This window comes from Spea bombifrons, chromosome 1 (genome assembly GCF_027358695.1).
Source record: "Spea bombifrons isolate aSpeBom1 chromosome 1, aSpeBom1.2.pri, whole genome shotgun sequence".
In the NCBI taxonomy this organism is placed as follows: Eukaryota; Metazoa; Chordata; class Amphibia; order Anura; family Pelobatidae; genus Spea; species Spea bombifrons.
Genome location: NC_071087.1, coordinates 119,085,749 through 119,102,863, shown reverse-complemented (window position 1 = coordinate 119,102,863; position 17,115 = coordinate 119,085,749). Strand labels below are relative to the sequence as shown.

Sequence of the window (17,115 nt, the reverse complement as noted above, 5' to 3'; positions counted from 1 at the left end):
ACTTTTGATTGGTAGCGTATATGTATATATATATATACATACATACATACATACATACATACATATGTGTGTGTGTGTAAACGGCTATTTTACATGCATATCCTGTTATTTACATGGTATTTCTTCCCATAGTCTTCCTTTTTGGAATCTGGTTCTAGTCGGTGTAGAATGGAGTTGTGGGAATCTAGAACATTAAGGTCACGGTTGTAAGTGCTACTGGTAAGGTTGCGTGTGATTCAGAGGACACCTGCATTATGGTGTTAGAATAGAAAATCCCATTAATTGGGTTCAATGAATGTTTTGTGTGATAGAATGACCCCTAGGAATATATTGGCTAAGTAGGGAGTTTGCAGAAGGATTACACCCTGATAAAACTGCCCATCATAGTGAATAATCTACCCATATGAACCTATTTAACTTCAACTGAATTATACGTGGGCGGCTTGGCCTTGCTTTTAACATTAAAGGTTAGCGCACTTTTGTATAGTGACATAAAAGATTGTCTTCAACTCCCTCACAAACAGACCATTTTTGTGTGCAAACCTGATGTTTAGGGGCTATAATTATTTCTGGGCATTTTCTCTGAATGACCAGCAATCACACAGTTAACATCGAGCGTGAGCGAACGATATGGCAGCTTGCCAGAAAACCTGATTGTCTCTGATACCCTTAAGAAATTGGCTCCTCACCCATTTAAACCCTTGTTGCTTCCGAGGTAGGAGTAGAAATGGGTTTCACATAGAATGAACACAAGTTTCTACATGCAGTGATTTTGTATCAATAAACTGTAGACGGCTGCATCTTCTATTCCTGAGCTGGTACGCTGGAGCCAAGTTGGCAGCTAATCATAACCCGCCAAATGGTCCTTTACTTTCGGTTTGGATTCTAATCAAGTTAACACATTTTGGATAACTTGCCCGTATGTAACTTACTGTGATATTGTGATGAGTTTCATTCTGGCCTACGGCCATGGTTTATAGAATAGTTTAGCACTGGTGTTTCCCTGAACATTGTCTTATTGAGCGTTTAGGTGAACACTGCATTGAATGCCACCTTGATTTTAGTGCTAAAATTATATAAAGACCACATAACCTGATCTATGCACTTTGCTAATCAACATCAAGTTTATGACAAAAGTTTGTTTCCGACATACCGAGGGAGTTACTGCTCATGTGCTGGTTTTATGAACAGTAATGTGTATTTTCTTTTTTTATGAGTCTGCCATCAGTACCACAGCTATTGTGCTTTAAATATTCAAAATATAGATAAGAATATCTGCCTGTATATACACTTGCTAGTGGTTACATATAAACTTTTACCAATTCCGCAAACTAAGGACACGTATGTTTAAGGGCGCTGTCCCACCTACCCCATTGTATTTAAACGTAATTTATGCTACCACAAAAGCAGACGCTGATTGTTGCCATAGAAACCGAAAAAGCTTGTTTAAAGCTTGTGATGTGTTGATATGATTAAGCTTTAGAAGAGAGAATAAAATGGCAGACATGCTAAGGTTTACATGCTAGTAGAACAACCATATGCACATTTTCTCTTGATCTAAAGAATTAGGAAAATGTCTTGCGTAGTAACCGCTTACAACAAATAAGCAGTAAAGCGAAAATCTGGAAAAATCCAAGACAAATGGGAATTAGTAAAGGTGACACTCTGTGTCATGACCTATTAAATTTTAACAATGCTAGTAGGAATTATCTGTGAAGGGTGTTTTGTTTCATTTATCATTAAAATAAAAAACCCTTCTTTCTTTTTTTAGTGTATGTGTGTGTGTGGCTGGGAGGCCTTGTATGTTTGGAGAATTGCAGGTGTTCCCTTGCGTGACTTTTATGACAAATACAACAGAGGTGGGTGTGAGGTGCTGGCATGGCCCGTATGACATCACATCACTGCCAAGCAGCGGGGAGAGGCTGCGACGATGTGGGAAGCTGATCACGCGTTGTGGTAAAACCTTCAAGCTGGACACACCTTCTGATAGCTGCATAATATGGACAAGGTTACGAAGAGAAGTGGCAGAGCTGCACGTCTCAGCCACAAAGCCAAACTCCACGCAAATGCAGCCATAATATCTCTTAGTAAGTTCCTTATACAAGAACCTCCTTGCTGGGCTATGTTGTAGTCAAGAATTCTCAACCCCAGGATGTTGTATATGGTTGCTTAACAGGGAGCAACAAAAGTGACGTCCCTACACCAGTGTAACTACCGCTTACGATATCTAATCTGTTTTATGAAACTCGCAGAATGAGAGCAAGCCGTTCTGTTTTGTTGCAGAGCGCTTGCTTCACATTTAACTCAGAATTATCAGCTATATTCTAGCGAAGGGCGGTGCCGCATTTGTTGGGTTGATGTGTTTTCTCTGGTGAGATTAATGGACAATTGGTTTAAATGTCTTAGTAACTGCTTGCTTCTGCCTTTCTGGCACTGCTCAGACTTGTTTAGCTGGTTTCTTGGATCTGTTTAAATGCCTCCTTTAAGGCACATCCAGTGACAAGGGGTCGGTACAATCTGTAGCCTTTAGAAACTCTGGATTCATGATGGCAGCCATGGGAGCCAAAAGTGGTATCTAGTCGCCTTGCTGACCTGGCGCCCGAGGTTTGTACAGCCCTGCGTTAAGCGTTGGGTGAGACTGTCCTGCTAATAAACATCAAGGGCAACAGCGCACATCAAGCTGTCATTTACTCCCAAACCTTACGTTTAACAGTCTTAAAACAATGACTTTAAATGTGAGATCTTAATTCCTTTTCTTAGGAACAGGTTAATTATACCTCCCTTTTATATTATCTCTGTCCTATTGTTAGGTTGCTCATTGCTGTTCCTCTGGTTGAGGTGGCCTTTGTGTGTGGGGTGAAAACATCAGGATAGTAATTTGATTAGATAATGCTGACCCTGCCACTCGGTGACACACATCATGGCTTCCTTAATTAATTTAGTTATGGCGCTGGTGCTAGACCTATTTATGTGAAATAAAAAGCTAATCCCTTGCTTATTTATAACATGTCATTTTTATAGGAGGTGTAGGAATTTGTAGAAGTGTCCTCTTTTGCTATTTGAAAGGTGAAATATTAGGTGGCTTAGAACAGCAAGTGGCGCATCTACAGTTGAGATGCTATAGCAGAACTAATAAAACATCACTGCATGACTGGATCTGTAGATCAAAAGATGCAAAGCCACACAACAGAGTCAATATTCATCTTTGTCTTGTGAAGGGGGGAGAACGCAGGCAAACAGGCTTATTCACTAAAGAGAATTGCAATTTCAACTCCTTGACTTCACTTACCGCTGAGCTTCAGCAGCACAAAGAACTTGGCTGGCACTGTAAAATGTATAGTCAAATCTTCTTCACCCATTGAATTATACAGGACCACCTCAGCCCTTCTTGCAGGAGAAACTTATTAGTACTGTTGAGGGAGTTGAAACCCCCTCAACCGTTTAGTAAATAAAGAAAAGGAATCCCAGCACGCCAAACAGCTTCCAATCTTTAGGATACCTTATTAAGAGAAAATAGTAAATAAGACCCCAAAGAGTAGATGGGGAAAATCCACAGCATCTTCTGTAATAAAGCACATACCAAGCGAACAGATTATTTTAAGATAGGTCACAGAGAAAATACGATGAAAGTACGATTGCCTTCTTAAGCTATGTCACACAGGGCCCTGTACGGAGTAAATTGCGGATTTTATGATTGACTCTCCCATCCCAACCCAGGCAGCTGTATGGTTATTGATGTAAGGAAGAGGAACAATGAGGGCAAATGTCGCAGGGAGAGTAGGGGTGCGTTTACGAAAAGGTGGACAGAGAAGAAAGTAATGGCTAAAGTAAGACTTTAGGTTTCACGGTTCAGAGTAAGAAACGGTGACTAGATTATCGAATAGAGATTGGGGATATGTCAGAAAGACAAAGGACACCCCAAAAATCTAATAAACATGTACCTTAAAACTGGGCATGGTGATGTATATGAGAAGATGATAGATGTCATGGTTTTTGATGGAGGAATGGCGGATACAAGCTAACTTATTCATTCTGGGATATCTATACAATACTGCGGAGGACAGAAGGATAGATTCTTTATAGAAACAAACACTTAAGATGGAGTGGCTGTTCCAACATGATTTTGGATCGCTAGTTTTAGGTTTATTCCATTTAGAAATATCTCCATTTTTAATTATATTTTGCACTAGAAATCTACTTAATAGTTATATTTCCAGCCTTTATGATGGCTTCTGTCTCCAAGTCCTGTTAGTGTCTTTTGGCTTGAACTCTTGACCTGATTTAGAATGATGTCAGCAATATCCATGCTCTTAGTCACCCACAGCAGAGGGCAGGGTGGGGGAGGGGTGATTAGGGCACAGGGGGGTGGAGAGTGGAAGGATCAGAAGGAGGGGGTGAAGGGAGAGAAGCAATACTTGCAGCCCTCAGCTGGGGCTGGCATATGAAATCATTTCATCTATCGCCTGTACCCTTCACTCAATAGTTACAACGCTGGGAGAAGATTGTGCGTCTTTAAGCAAAGTCTTAGACTAAGAAGTTACAAATAGCTCAGAAACCTCTACTTTCCTTCAAATGAAACAAACTAAACTTAAATAGTTTGTAACCAAAACAGCATATTACAGACTTTACTTTAAACTTAGTCAAGTGTCACCTGGAAAATGCACTTACAGCGATATCTTAAAAAGTGGGCTTGTGATAGTCTGCCCCTAATCTGCAAAACTGTAAGGCCCACAGGAAACCAATGCTTTGTTATTCAGTCGTGCGTCACTGGCTTTCGCCATTTATTTTAACGCAAATTAAGAAAATAAGCGTGTACATTGTACATAACAACAAATAATTTGTACAATTATTTTTACAACTGAAAGCTTTTATTATTCTTTGAAATGCTTATAAAAACAGTTTCGGTGGTAGTGTAACCACAAACACGAATCCTCTTGCCAAAAACATTGGCTACTGTCCCCTCCACGTTAAACCCTCTTTTGCTGTCAAATTTTATTTATTTACTTCCCCGCGTATCTTGCAGCCATGATTGGCCGTATGGCCCTACACTCTCTATGACCTTCATGAAAAGATGGGGTCCAACAAAAATGCTAACATTAACACCAGCTCTTCTTGAGCAGCACGGTTGTTCATTCCTATCACCCTTCCCGTAGGCTGGCAGTGAAGGGGTGAATGCCATCTCTCTTCCACTTCCACTCCCACTCCCTACTCTCCCCCATCTTTCAATCCCAGCTGCCTGGTTGCTGTGGTTACGCAGCTTCATGTTCAGGCGGGTACAGAATGCAAGATGAGAGAGGTATAAGCATGAATAACAAAATAACTCGTACTCCACCTCCCCGCGACACGCGTGGACCATCCACCAACCCAGCCTTCTAGGAGAGGGACAGGAAAGAAAAAACTCCAAAGGAAATGGGGGAGGGAGAGTATGTATTTCTACCCTTTACCAGTCCTGTATTGTCAAGCTGCAGATGGTGCTCAGGTGGTGATCTCATATAAAAGGGTAGATTGTACAGGAATTCACAAGAATATTTGTCCATGCCCACCCATCTGTGCTGGCACGCAGCTCTTAATTAGATAGTGGCCTGTTTCCTATAATTATGTTAGTAATTATGCTCATTTAAATTGATTATTAAGTAAAATGTATTTCCCATCTCAGCCAAGCCAAGAAGCATCTGGGATACATGAGTTCCTTCCAACAGAGATATATATATATTCTGTATTAGCATAGTGTCAATGAATATTATTGCTTTACACTGTTTTGTGGGCATGTAAAGTACGAGCCACTGCCTCATCGCCACCTACTTTGAAATCCTTTTTCAACTTCTTACTGGACACAAATAACTATTAGCTTTGCCCTCTGGAATGCCTCTTCTATGTGTACTAAGTAGCCATATACAATCCCTTCACCTCTAGTTCTCTGCATCTTATTATTCCGAAACCTGGCCCGCCTCATCGAACACCGCTCTCTCCTATGGTGGCCTCTGCCTCGCACTCCCAGACCTGACAAAAAATCTGGTGGAGTAGGCTTCCTACTATTTGTATTCCTATTTGAACTTTTCAACCTATTCTCTTTCTTCTCCATCACTTTCTTTTTCCACCTTTGAGGTACATGCTCTCTGGCTACCCGAGCCTATATCTTTACATACATCTGTGGTAAACCATCCCCCCGGTGCTGCTAATATCAATCCTGACCACTTCTCGTCTTGGTTTCCCTACTTTCTCTCCTCTGTCCTGTCTCTCATCCTTGGTGTCTTCAGCATCCCTGTAGACCAGTGGCCTCTAAATCACTTTCTATTACCTCACCCTTTGATCTCACACAGTATACTGATACTTTCTGATACTCACTAACTTTTCAAACTCCACTTTTCTCCTCTCTGACAACACCTTTTATCATGCTCTTTCACTTTGCCTGCTGCTCTCAGAATTTTCCCAAAAACCTTCTCTTAATTTCCAGCAATTCTCAAGGAATCTACTCCTCTCTAGAACATGTTATGCCCTAACCTTGCTAACTTTCTCTACAACTCCACCCTCGCATCTGCTTTTGAAGACATAGCCTCAACCACTAATCGCTCTTCTGGTACTGCTGAAAACAGCTGGCAGAAATCTCATTCTCTGTACTAGAAATTCTCACCCTCACTAAGAACCTTCTTCATCTCTCTTATTCCCTCTTTGTCTCACAATCCTAAATGCCCTCTTTGGTATTTTAAACTGATGAAACTGAACCAATCAGAAGAGAAATATCTATGTGTCTCCCCTGCTCTCACCCCATCTCTGACTCTGCTCTTTCACATACACTCGCCTTCCTCCAGTTCTCTCTGGTCACTGAAGATGGAATTTCTGCTCTTCTCCTTACCTGGCATCCAACCACATTTCCCCTCAAACCTATTTCTTCTCACCTTACCTGATGGTCTCTCTTATACACGCTGCCCTACACTAACCACAACTCTCATCCTGAAAAATCCCCCCCTTGACCTCACCAACCCTTGCTAATAACACAAGGTGCAGACTCATTATCTCCCATCTTGACTACTTTAACTCTGTTTTAGTTGGTCTCTTGTTTTGCCACTTTGCAAAACATATTGAATCCTGCTGCCAGACTTATCTTCCTTACCCACTGCAATACTGACACCTCTCCTCTCTGGTAACCACTTCACTTGTTGTCAGTATGCTTCAGGATTCAATTCACTCTCATGACAATCTGTTTCACAATTTTAATAAAACAGAAATGTATGCTGTGGCGTTCTGCGTAGAATATTACGCTGGCAAAATGCTCGGCCCCTTTGTACACTTTGACCACCGTGCTGTAACATTTGCTCATGTAAACCCGTTACACTAACAGCTGCAATGCAAAAGGGAAGCACGTTGCATCACAATAACGACTGCAGCAGGGGACAGGCGAGGGGTCAAGGGTTTGAGGTGTACAATGCATAATGGGCCAGCACGCAGCATTAGTGGTGGTTGAAGGGGGGGGTGTATGCCACCCTCTCTAGTAACTCCAGCTGCCACTTCTCTGCCCCCCTCCTCTATGATCAGACACGTGTGTGTATGAGCACAGGCACCCTGCCAGCCAGGGAGGCCCTGCATAAAGCTGTCCCTGGCAGGGAGCCTGGCTGCATGCTTACATGAACAGGGAGGGTGGTGTGAGGTGTCAGGCTGCGCGTGGCACTTGCTGCGTATCTCAGCTCAGCAGATGCTAACACACTATTGCCAACTCTTCCCAAGCTCCATGGACACCGTCAAAGTGACTCTGTTCTGAATTAAAGACAAAAAGGGATCCAGAATGAATAAATGCAATCAACGTATTGCATTTGTTTAGTTAATTCTATCATTGCTATTGACTATAACGCTTGATGTGCTCCTCACTCTGCAGACTGTATTTCTTGTCCACGATTTTATCTTCTTCAAATGACTAAGGGAGAGCGGTTTAGACTGGTCTTCCCCTTCCAGGGACAACACTTTTTGACTGCAGGGCTGCACCTTCCCCCGATTCCTACTTCTATTTAATCAGGCGTATGTACCTTGGGGAATGGCCCATCCAAGTAAGCTGGTGTCACTAAAGACACTCCCTGCTCAGCCTGAGGGATGCCAGCCGGCCCGGTAACATTGTAGCAGTTGCCAGGACAGATGGGGGAGGGAGGGTTAATTGGGTTAATTAGCCTGTTGCCTGCCATTAACAGAGCCAGTATCCCATTTAATATATTATGGTGTGCCCCAGTGAGCCTGTGTTTTATCTGTGATTCCTCCAGGGCACTGGGTGTGTAGGTTGGGAGGGGGGGGTCTATTTTCTTCTGCAGGACAAGACATGCCCTTTCTCATCTCTGATCTTTTATCCCTTCTTCTCTTCCAACTCCCACGTTTACCTGACCTTCTAAAAACAGCGTATGAAAGTCAGTGTTACCCCTTGCAGCTCTTTAACAAAGCTAAGAGAAGGGGGAAAATAGCAGCGGGCCTTGTGTTCATTGTCATACGGTCTACAAACATACGTCCCCTGCGTCATGTAACACCAACGTTACAACCTACGTGCAGTATCTTCAAAATGCTGCAGCTGCTCATCACGTGACACTTAATGTATAAACCACAGCAGCCATGACCTGTTTGTAATACATATTATTCACTCTGAAAAAGAGATGTATGAGGTCTCAGAAGCTTATGTAACTTTACAGTTTTTTCTATGTTGGCCCAATAACAGGCATCGACTTCAACTAAAGGCTCCATTTTTGTAGGAGATAAACAGCAATATACAGCATATATTTTTCTAATCTATAATCTGGAATCTATAGTAACGCGCTTTGCTGCGATCCAGTTCACCAGATACATTCATTACACCACACACAGAGCAATGGCACTTACTCATACAGTAGCGGGGGATACATTTCCAGGTTTCCTCTGATGAAGATGTGACGGCAGCGAACCGCACGCCAGGTTTATTTGTATTATAAGGAAAGAAGACAGCTTTAATCCAGCATTTGTCTCCTATGTCTAAATAGATGGTACTAGCCTGGGTCTGCTAGAATGCTAACTACCTGACGTCAGGCTGACTATCTGTTTAGGTGAATTAGTACCCACTGGAAGTGGGGTTCATTCTATAATGAAACAAAATATGGGGAGTGATATAATGTATCAGGGGTTACGGGTTTGGTAGTTTTAAAATACTACACATATCGTAACACTACTATTGACTTATAAAGGGTTTCTAAACTTGAATTAAAACTAGATTAAAAAATAAATTATTTCAAGCAGGATTATTATTATTTTTTTTTTTTTTTGTATGAGATATTGAGATGCCCCTATAAAATATATATCTGTGAGACAGAATCATTGGAGATTTCTTAGGATTGATGTTCATTGTGTTTAATAGTGGAACCAAACGTTTTTCATTTCCCATTTAATGTTAATATTCTGTATAAGCCAATCATGTTTATTGTATAATCTCTAAATTAACAGATATCCAACTAGAGTGCTGCAAAGAAACGCTTCTTTAAAGAGTTTTAAAGAGTTCTGTAGTACCAGCAGGCATTGGGGTTCGTAACGAGTAATTGGAAAAGCTGCAATGAAAGGTCATGTACTTTAATACTGATTTCTATCTGATTTACTAGGGCTTGACATCTGAAACTTCTCTGTATAAAAGATTTGTGGAGGGGATTGTGGGGAACATATGAGGCATGTGGAACGAATTTGAGGAGCATGTGATAGGTGTGTGGAGTGGAGACTGGCAAACATGTGTGTGTGTGCAGTATCTGAATATATTTCCACATACTGAATTGTAGCACAATGACATCTAGTGGTCAGAAAGTAATTCCAACTATCCCCCCCCCCCCACGACAACCAATGTATATTTCTAGGATCTCTTCTGAAGAGGAATCAAACAGAGCTGCTACTACACAGGCTTTTAGAAGCTCTAGTTAAAAATAAATATAGAATACATTTTTTTTTTTTTTTTTTTTTTTTTTTTTTTAAGGGTGCCAAAATTCACCTGGAAGCTGTAGTGGACAAGACAAAAATAAAAGCACTCTTAAAGGGGAACTCCTGCCACCCTGCCCTTTAATAATACTAATAATAATAATTAATCCTTAAAATATTTTACTTAAATGCTAGTACTCTCCTACCTCCTCTCTTACAACCTGGAAGCCCCTTGGAGCTCAGAACATTGCATGCAAAGTTATCCCAAACATATGGATACTGCAGACCATGTCTAACGTTACATATGGAAACCACATACTGCCGATAAGGCTGCAAAGCGGGTACTTATTTTCAGCAATATGCAGCTTCACCCATGAGGTTTTGACATAAGATGAAGATAGTGCCACTTGGTTTAGTCTGAAGTGCTAATGGGAGAGGTGACCCTGGAGCGCTGTGAAGAAGACAGCATCCTGACAAATGAGTCAGGAGACATACATGGAAAACTTCAGGTACGTTTTTGAGCACACTGCTTCACCTAACACCTATCTACCATGTACACATTACCAGATACCCTACTGACTACACAACTACACCAACGGAAGATAAGCAGCAGCTGGAGTTACTAGAAGGGGAGCAGGTATCAGAAAATGTATTAAACAACCTATAACTAGTTTGTGTGCCAGTCAACTTAACTGGTTTGGAGAGATTTCTTTTAGAAATACAGCATGATATGAGGAACTTTGTTGCAGTGTTGATATTTAGACATTATTTTGTTGTTTTATTGAATACTGATCCTTGTGGTTGATTATTGGAATTATATAAGTTAAAAATGTACTTATGTATAGGCCCCAGAGAACATAGTGGTCATCACCATATGAATCAATGAAATGCTTCTCATTTTAGGGGTTGATATAGAGCAGGGGGGGGTCGATAGATTTGTTTAGGATCTAGGAGCCAGTCAAAAAAAAAAAAATGTAGGAGCTACCCCCCCCTTATCATTTTCATTTATTTACTGTTTAACCATTAACTGATATAAGGGGGAACCTTAAAAACAAATATTATGCCTTTGCTGTGAAAATATAATAGCCATCACCCGTATTAACAGCAATATGCCATATATTAATATTCTCCTTCTACTGTTAAATGATACAATTATAAATTAATAACGACACATCAGGTATTCTCCCCTGAGTCAAACAGAATGTTTGGCCAGTATTTGAATGGTTAAATATATTGGCATATTCTAAAAGGTACTTTGTTGAATCAACCCCTCTGGTGCCTAACATTTACATGGTGAACGCGCAGACATCTCTACAAATCAGGATTTCATAGAAAAATAATTGCAAAATGGGTCCTTTTAACATGATCCACCCCTTATAATAAAAAGCTGGGGCAGACGAGCCGCAGCCAGCATACCTCTCAGGCACCAGGTAGTGACATCATATGTTTAGTAATTTTTGTTTCTTTGTGGTGAATCAACATATTGAGAAATGTTACTTATTGTGTAATATATCTTAACTCACTCGAGATTGTAACCTCGTTGGGCAGGGCCCTCCTCACCTGTTCTGCAAGTCAAATTACAGTAAACAATAAATAATAATAATAAGAGAACAAGTTGAACTTGCGCAAGCTTTCAATTTATCAGAGCTCCCTTCAACTAGACAGAGTCCGGAAAAAGCACCTAACTTTTGGAAACACAAACCGTCATCAGCCAATTTAAAGTTGGTCATAAACTCCTTGAATATATGAATTGTAAGAACCGCCGCATAAACCGTTAGTACTATAGAAACAACATGTAATCATAATATACATTTAATCCTTATGAACAGATAAAAACATCTCACAAGTAAGATAAAACCAGAGAAATGCAAGACATGTAACATCCTCTGAAGCTCTCCCATTACAGATTTCTATTTATTTTCTTTGTCATACAAGTCTCACGCTCTGAAAATATCATTGATTTGTTTAATTACATTTCACAGATTAAATACATTTTCAACAGAGTTTGTACACACTAAAGGGAAGCCACTTTCTTCATCTATACTGTGTGAAGCAAGTCCATCGTATTCAGGGTGCAGTGCAAAGTCCAAGCAGGAACCCCAAGAATAAAGTTCTGAATAATTAGCATCCTGCCTTTATGTAGAGGAAACAAGAAGAAAATATATACCACAACATAAAGTGCAAAAAGGACAGGGCTCCAACTCATAAATACAAATGGGTTTGTACAATACAGTGTCTGTACCCACCAATAAAATAAACCGAGTCTCAGTGTGCAGAATTTCAGCTTGGGGCAGCTTTACAGGAAATGCAATTGAATCTCTGTAGCTGATGGTCCACATGCCTCCACCTTTCTTCACTTTACTGCAGGCATCTTCATGGATCTTCAAGCGGAAGACGAAACACAGCAGCTACACAGACGGAAGGACTAAAGCCGGACTGGAAAAGGGTGCATAGGTTTCCAAGAACCTTAGTATGGGATGTCATTCTGATAGTACTGGATCATGTCATAAGCTTTGCTCCTGTGGAACAAAATTAAAATAAGAGGTAGCTCAACCCAGAACAAGATACAAGCTGATTTTTTACAATAGGGAAAAGTCAAGCACATATTTTCTGGTTATATGGCAAAAGCTCAATAGGGGAGACAAATCAATGGGACCACAAGGGATACACCACAGTTATTAAAATAGCTTTGGAGCATTTTGACAAAACCATTAACAAAGATTATTTAACCAGTGACTATTCACAGGAGTTGTTCAACTGGAAGTTGGCAATTGTAGCACCACTTCCGGTCTCAAGGAAAGGAGTGTTAAATATCTAAATGTAAATGGTTTGTAAAATCAAAAAGAAGCATGAATTTACCGCAGGGAATCTATCATAATATACTTTTTTGACTGGGTAACTACAATAATACACCAGGGAGGCAGTCGAATGGACAATGCAATGGCTATGTGAGGCAGAAGGTTGTAGTTAATGGTGTACATTCTGAGGAAAGTATCGTTACTTGTGGGGCATACTTATTAGTTATATTACGAACAGTCTTAAAGGCAACAAGCAATTCTGGCGTGAGAAGTAGACTAGCCCCTAGCATCCCTGGAGGTAAGCCTTGGGGTAAGGTGTTTCTTATCAATGTAATTATCCATTGTGACAGGACCACTAAGAGATGTTACGTAAATATTAACATATGAGATTTTAAAGATTGTACTGACTTATTACACAATATAAAAGTAATATGGTAATCAAATTCCCTCAAGCAGATGTCCCCTCTTTGGGGAACAAAACATGACAAGTTCATCCTTATGATTCATCAACACCATTTTCCCCAAATCTTTTTATGAACCGGAGAACAGATATTTATAAAGAGAAACATTTCCCCAGACAACATCTGAAACAAAGAAGAAGGCAGGTCCAGACCTGTTGCTGAGGAAGCAGTTTTGAATGATTTTCACAATGAAACTTGCTGCTTCTCTCTCAGTCATGTTGGCGCTGAACCGGTGCCTGTTGAAGAGGGATATAAAGCATGAGTTCAGGGTATGGATGGAGCGTAAAAACTTAAATGCTCCGACTGCGATAAACTCACTTCAGCTGCTTGATAGTCTGCCCACGGAAGCAAGGCAATCCAGTGTCCAGCATGAGCGTGACCAGGGACACCACCGCATCCATGTATGGTCTGGGATACAAGAGATACAAGCACAGTGGTTGTACTTTCTTAAAACTAACCCCGTGATATCTGGAGATACCAACCTACTTTCTTGTGATATAGTGTCTGGATTATTGAAACCCTCTACTAACTGGTCTTCATCTCCCAGCCTTTCACTGCTACCAGTCGCTCTTTATCTGCTTTATCTTTTCCAATCACGTCACCGGCTCCCTATACATTCCATAATTAAATTCAAAGTCCTGATCTATAAAGCCCTTGATAACTACGCACCCTATATCTCTACTCTCATATGCAAATTAAAAAAAGCAACCCCCCCCCCCAACTAAATGCCTTGCTGGAGATGTATTCACCCAAACACCTCCCTGGACTTGATATACTTACCTCCAGTCAGCTCCAGCACGGTCTCAAGGAAAGCTGACAGCAGGGGTCTGTTCAGACCCCAGTGGGCATGTGTGGAAAGTGCTGCCATTGATTCAAATAGAACTCTTTCCTGCCAATGACTAACTGCTTCATGCAGCCAAACAGTGACAAGAATGGTTCACAAGGCAAGTGCTTTAATTTTACTTATTCTATTTTATTTTGGCAAAATGTATATTAAAGTACTCACATAGTACTTTAGTATGCATTCTTGTTTACAGGTGGTGTTAGGGACATTAGACTAACAGGGAGGCAGAGCTAGGTAACTTATAGAAAGTTGTTGGATTGGACACCTGATCTATTTTGAAAAGGAGCACAACAGCTTCTGATGCAATAAAAGCTTCTTCCTTACCTCACAGCCAGGTAACCCCGCACACACATCTCCATGAACCATTTGAATGGTGTGGCTTCCATCTTGCCACCCATAATCATCACCATTTCATCAGTCAGCTTGATGTCTGGCTCCCAACCAAGATTACCACCAGGAGAACTTTCGAACATGAAGCCAAAATCTGTAAACAAGTAAACATAATTCTGTCAAACCAAAATATACATTTGTTAGGCATCCATCATTTTATCCTTTTGTTCTTTGTACATGACAAATTCATTCCTAAGCAAAAAATTATCCTGAAGGATGTCATTTTAGTGCAAACAGGGAAAAGAAAAAGTGTCGGTGCGCTAAGCTAGTCTCAGTCTTTTTGTTTCTTGGATGTCATTTTAGTACAATATTCCTGTTTGTCAATGTTACATAACAAATTGAGAGCCTCTGTACTTTAGTTACTCTAAGTTGGAGATGATATGGACTGGGAAATGCGAACATTAACAGTCGCTGTGGTTTGTGGGGTGGAACGGAGTGAAAAGGAAAATTGTGGAAGGAGTGAAAGTGGTTGTGTGAGAGAAGAAATGCAGTTGTGAGCAAGGACAAACACCGCATCAAGTTTAGGGGAGCAGAGGACAGGGCATGGTCTGAAACTAACCAATGTGGATGATATGACCCTTCTTATCCAGCATGATGTTGCCATTGTGTCGGTCTTTAATCTGCAGCAGGAAAAGCAACAGGCTGTAGGCTGCCATGCTGCGTATAAAGTTATATCGAGCCTGAAATAAAAAGGTAAAAAAGGTTTACAAAATGGATAGAAAACAGGGCAACATATACGAAACTTCAAGGTACAGACAAAGTACCTTCTGGAAAGCAAGAGTAGACTCATCTCCATACTGGCGTGTAAAGTAGTCATACATGCCAAAGTCGGTCTGACGACCCAGCTGATCTCGAGAGGTGCAGTCTGGAATGCACTCAATGACCCCACACTGTGGTAGACAAAGACAAGACAGTAAAATCCTCCTTCTTTATATAGCTTTTAAAACACTGTCAATCTTGTTGAGGTGATTTGTTTTGCATAACCCTGTGGGCTAAAACAATTCTAATTTGCAGAGTTCAGACAATCCTGACCAGAAGCCTTGTTGCCAAAAGCATACACAGCACAACGTAAGGAGCTTCTTGCAACGCCAAAGGGTTCTCAACTACTCTGACTGCCTTGGTTCCTTGACATTTCTTGCGATCCAGTTGAAACTCATACATTTTGGGACCAGAAATCCTTTAAAGCTCAAAATGTGGCAAATACATGCCCTTCTAGTTGACTCTTTAACTTCAATTGCCATTGGTCTGTGCATCTGAGAATGTTGAAGCCTAAGAACAGTATGGAGGCCAACGTTGGGCTTTTCCTTCACTAGGCTCTTTTAAAAACTCTGCCTAATAACATGAGAGCACAGCTATGTACCATAATCTATTAAAAAGTAATGTGAACTATGCAAAGAAGATCAGTGAACAAAATTTCAATTATAATAGAACTGCATCTGGCAAAATAACTTCCTATACCTGAATAACACTTAAAGTAAATCAAGGTATGGAGTTGGACTACTTAGTCCTCTTGCCAAAATATAATATTACCAAAGAAGAGCACCAAGTCTTGAAATCTTACAATGTAATTCAATTTAGTTAGTAAATAAATCAACTTTATCAAATGTTGGTAAAATTACAGAACGTTTTAGAAGGGAAACGTAGGCGGCTTTGACACATCCTATGGTAACGTGTTGATATGTACAAATTAGAAGACGTGCTATTTTTACTCACTCCAGGAGCTGTTGCCACAACTCTGTATGGAAAGACAAAGAGGTCAAGCCCGACAAGTTGAAAAATATTTTTGAACAGATCTATGATCTGTAGAGCCAGCATGTCCTGTAAAAGAGATCGGGCACATCGTTAAGGATGACTATAGGAGTGGTTGTAGTAATTGAAGCACCCGGTGCAACCTACTGTCAAACTTTACCGAATGTTCTCCACATTAAGAATAGTTAAGATTTCAACTCACCTGCCTACAGTCATCCCCCACTTTAAAGATGGCCGCCTGCCAGCATATCTTTTTGTCTCCCCCTTCTTCTTCACTCTCGTCGATAGAGTCCGACCGGCAGCGAAGACCTGAGATATGAATTAAGTGGTAATGCTCATCGACCCTTGTCAGATAAATATGTTTAATATTTTGTCTTATATTCCGGATAGCCTTGTGTCAATCCAATGCATGCTTAAATTTCCTCAGGATGCTAAAGTCCACCACTTTTGCTGCAATGCTGTCCTAATTAACTGAAATCATTAGCAATTTGGCCAACAACAGTAGAAATTTCTAATCGTTAAACGGTTATACCCTACCTTTTGAGATTTTTTTGCAATAAACTTGAATTTTATACATCATGCTTAAAAATAATTTATTTCTACATACAAAGCAAGGGTTGATGTAAAACATATTGTCTCTTTAAATTCTCCTCATCGAGCCAGAATACATAGCTAGCAATGGAGGGAATAGAAGCACTAACCTTCCTTCTCCAGCTCGCTAACTCCACATCGCTTCACTTTGAACTTTGCCAAATAAGGGGCCTTCGCAGCACTGGAAGTAAAATGTTTTTACAAATTACAAATGATAAAAGCGAGAGGGCAACAACAGCATGTCAGAATCTCAACGGAGAATAGGAAACCGGTGTGTGTGTGTGTGGGGGGGGTGCGAGTGATTATACACAGAGTTCTTTCACTGTAAGGTCATAATGGTCTAATTTGCTAAAGGATGTTTCTTATGTATTTTCTGCTCAAT

The 17,115-nt window shown here is 40.6% G+C and overlaps 2 protein-coding genes across 2 annotated transcripts in view; one reads left to right on the top strand and one right to left on the bottom strand.

Moving 5' to 3' along the window:
* Positions 1-12,423, top strand: part of HIC2 (HIC ZBTB transcriptional repressor 2) — a 45,217-nt gene extending 32,794 nt beyond the window's left edge. Inside the window, exon 2 of the transcript XR_008355037.1 lies at positions 12,268-12,423. The gene's annotated coding sequence lies outside the window, so the exon portion shown is untranslated. The remainder of the gene's footprint in view (positions 1-12,267) is intronic.
* Positions 11,697-17,115, bottom strand: part of PI4KA (phosphatidylinositol 4-kinase alpha) — a 46,365-nt gene continuing 40,946 nt past the window's right edge. Inside the window, exons 48-56 of the mRNA XM_053470868.1 lie at positions 16,844-16,914; positions 16,345-16,451; positions 16,107-16,211; positions 15,158-15,283; positions 14,953-15,073; positions 14,328-14,487; positions 13,478-13,567; positions 13,312-13,395; positions 11,697-12,419 (exon numbers count right to left, since the gene is read on the bottom strand). Coding sequence (XP_053326843.1) covers positions 12,368-12,419; positions 13,312-13,395; positions 13,478-13,567; positions 14,328-14,487; positions 14,953-15,073; positions 15,158-15,283; positions 16,107-16,211; positions 16,345-16,451; positions 16,844-16,914 — 916 coding nt within the window. The 3' untranslated portion in view covers positions 11,697-12,367. The remainder of the gene's footprint in view (positions 12,420-13,311; positions 13,396-13,477; positions 13,568-14,327; positions 14,488-14,952; positions 15,074-15,157; positions 15,284-16,106; positions 16,212-16,344; positions 16,452-16,843; positions 16,915-17,115) is intronic.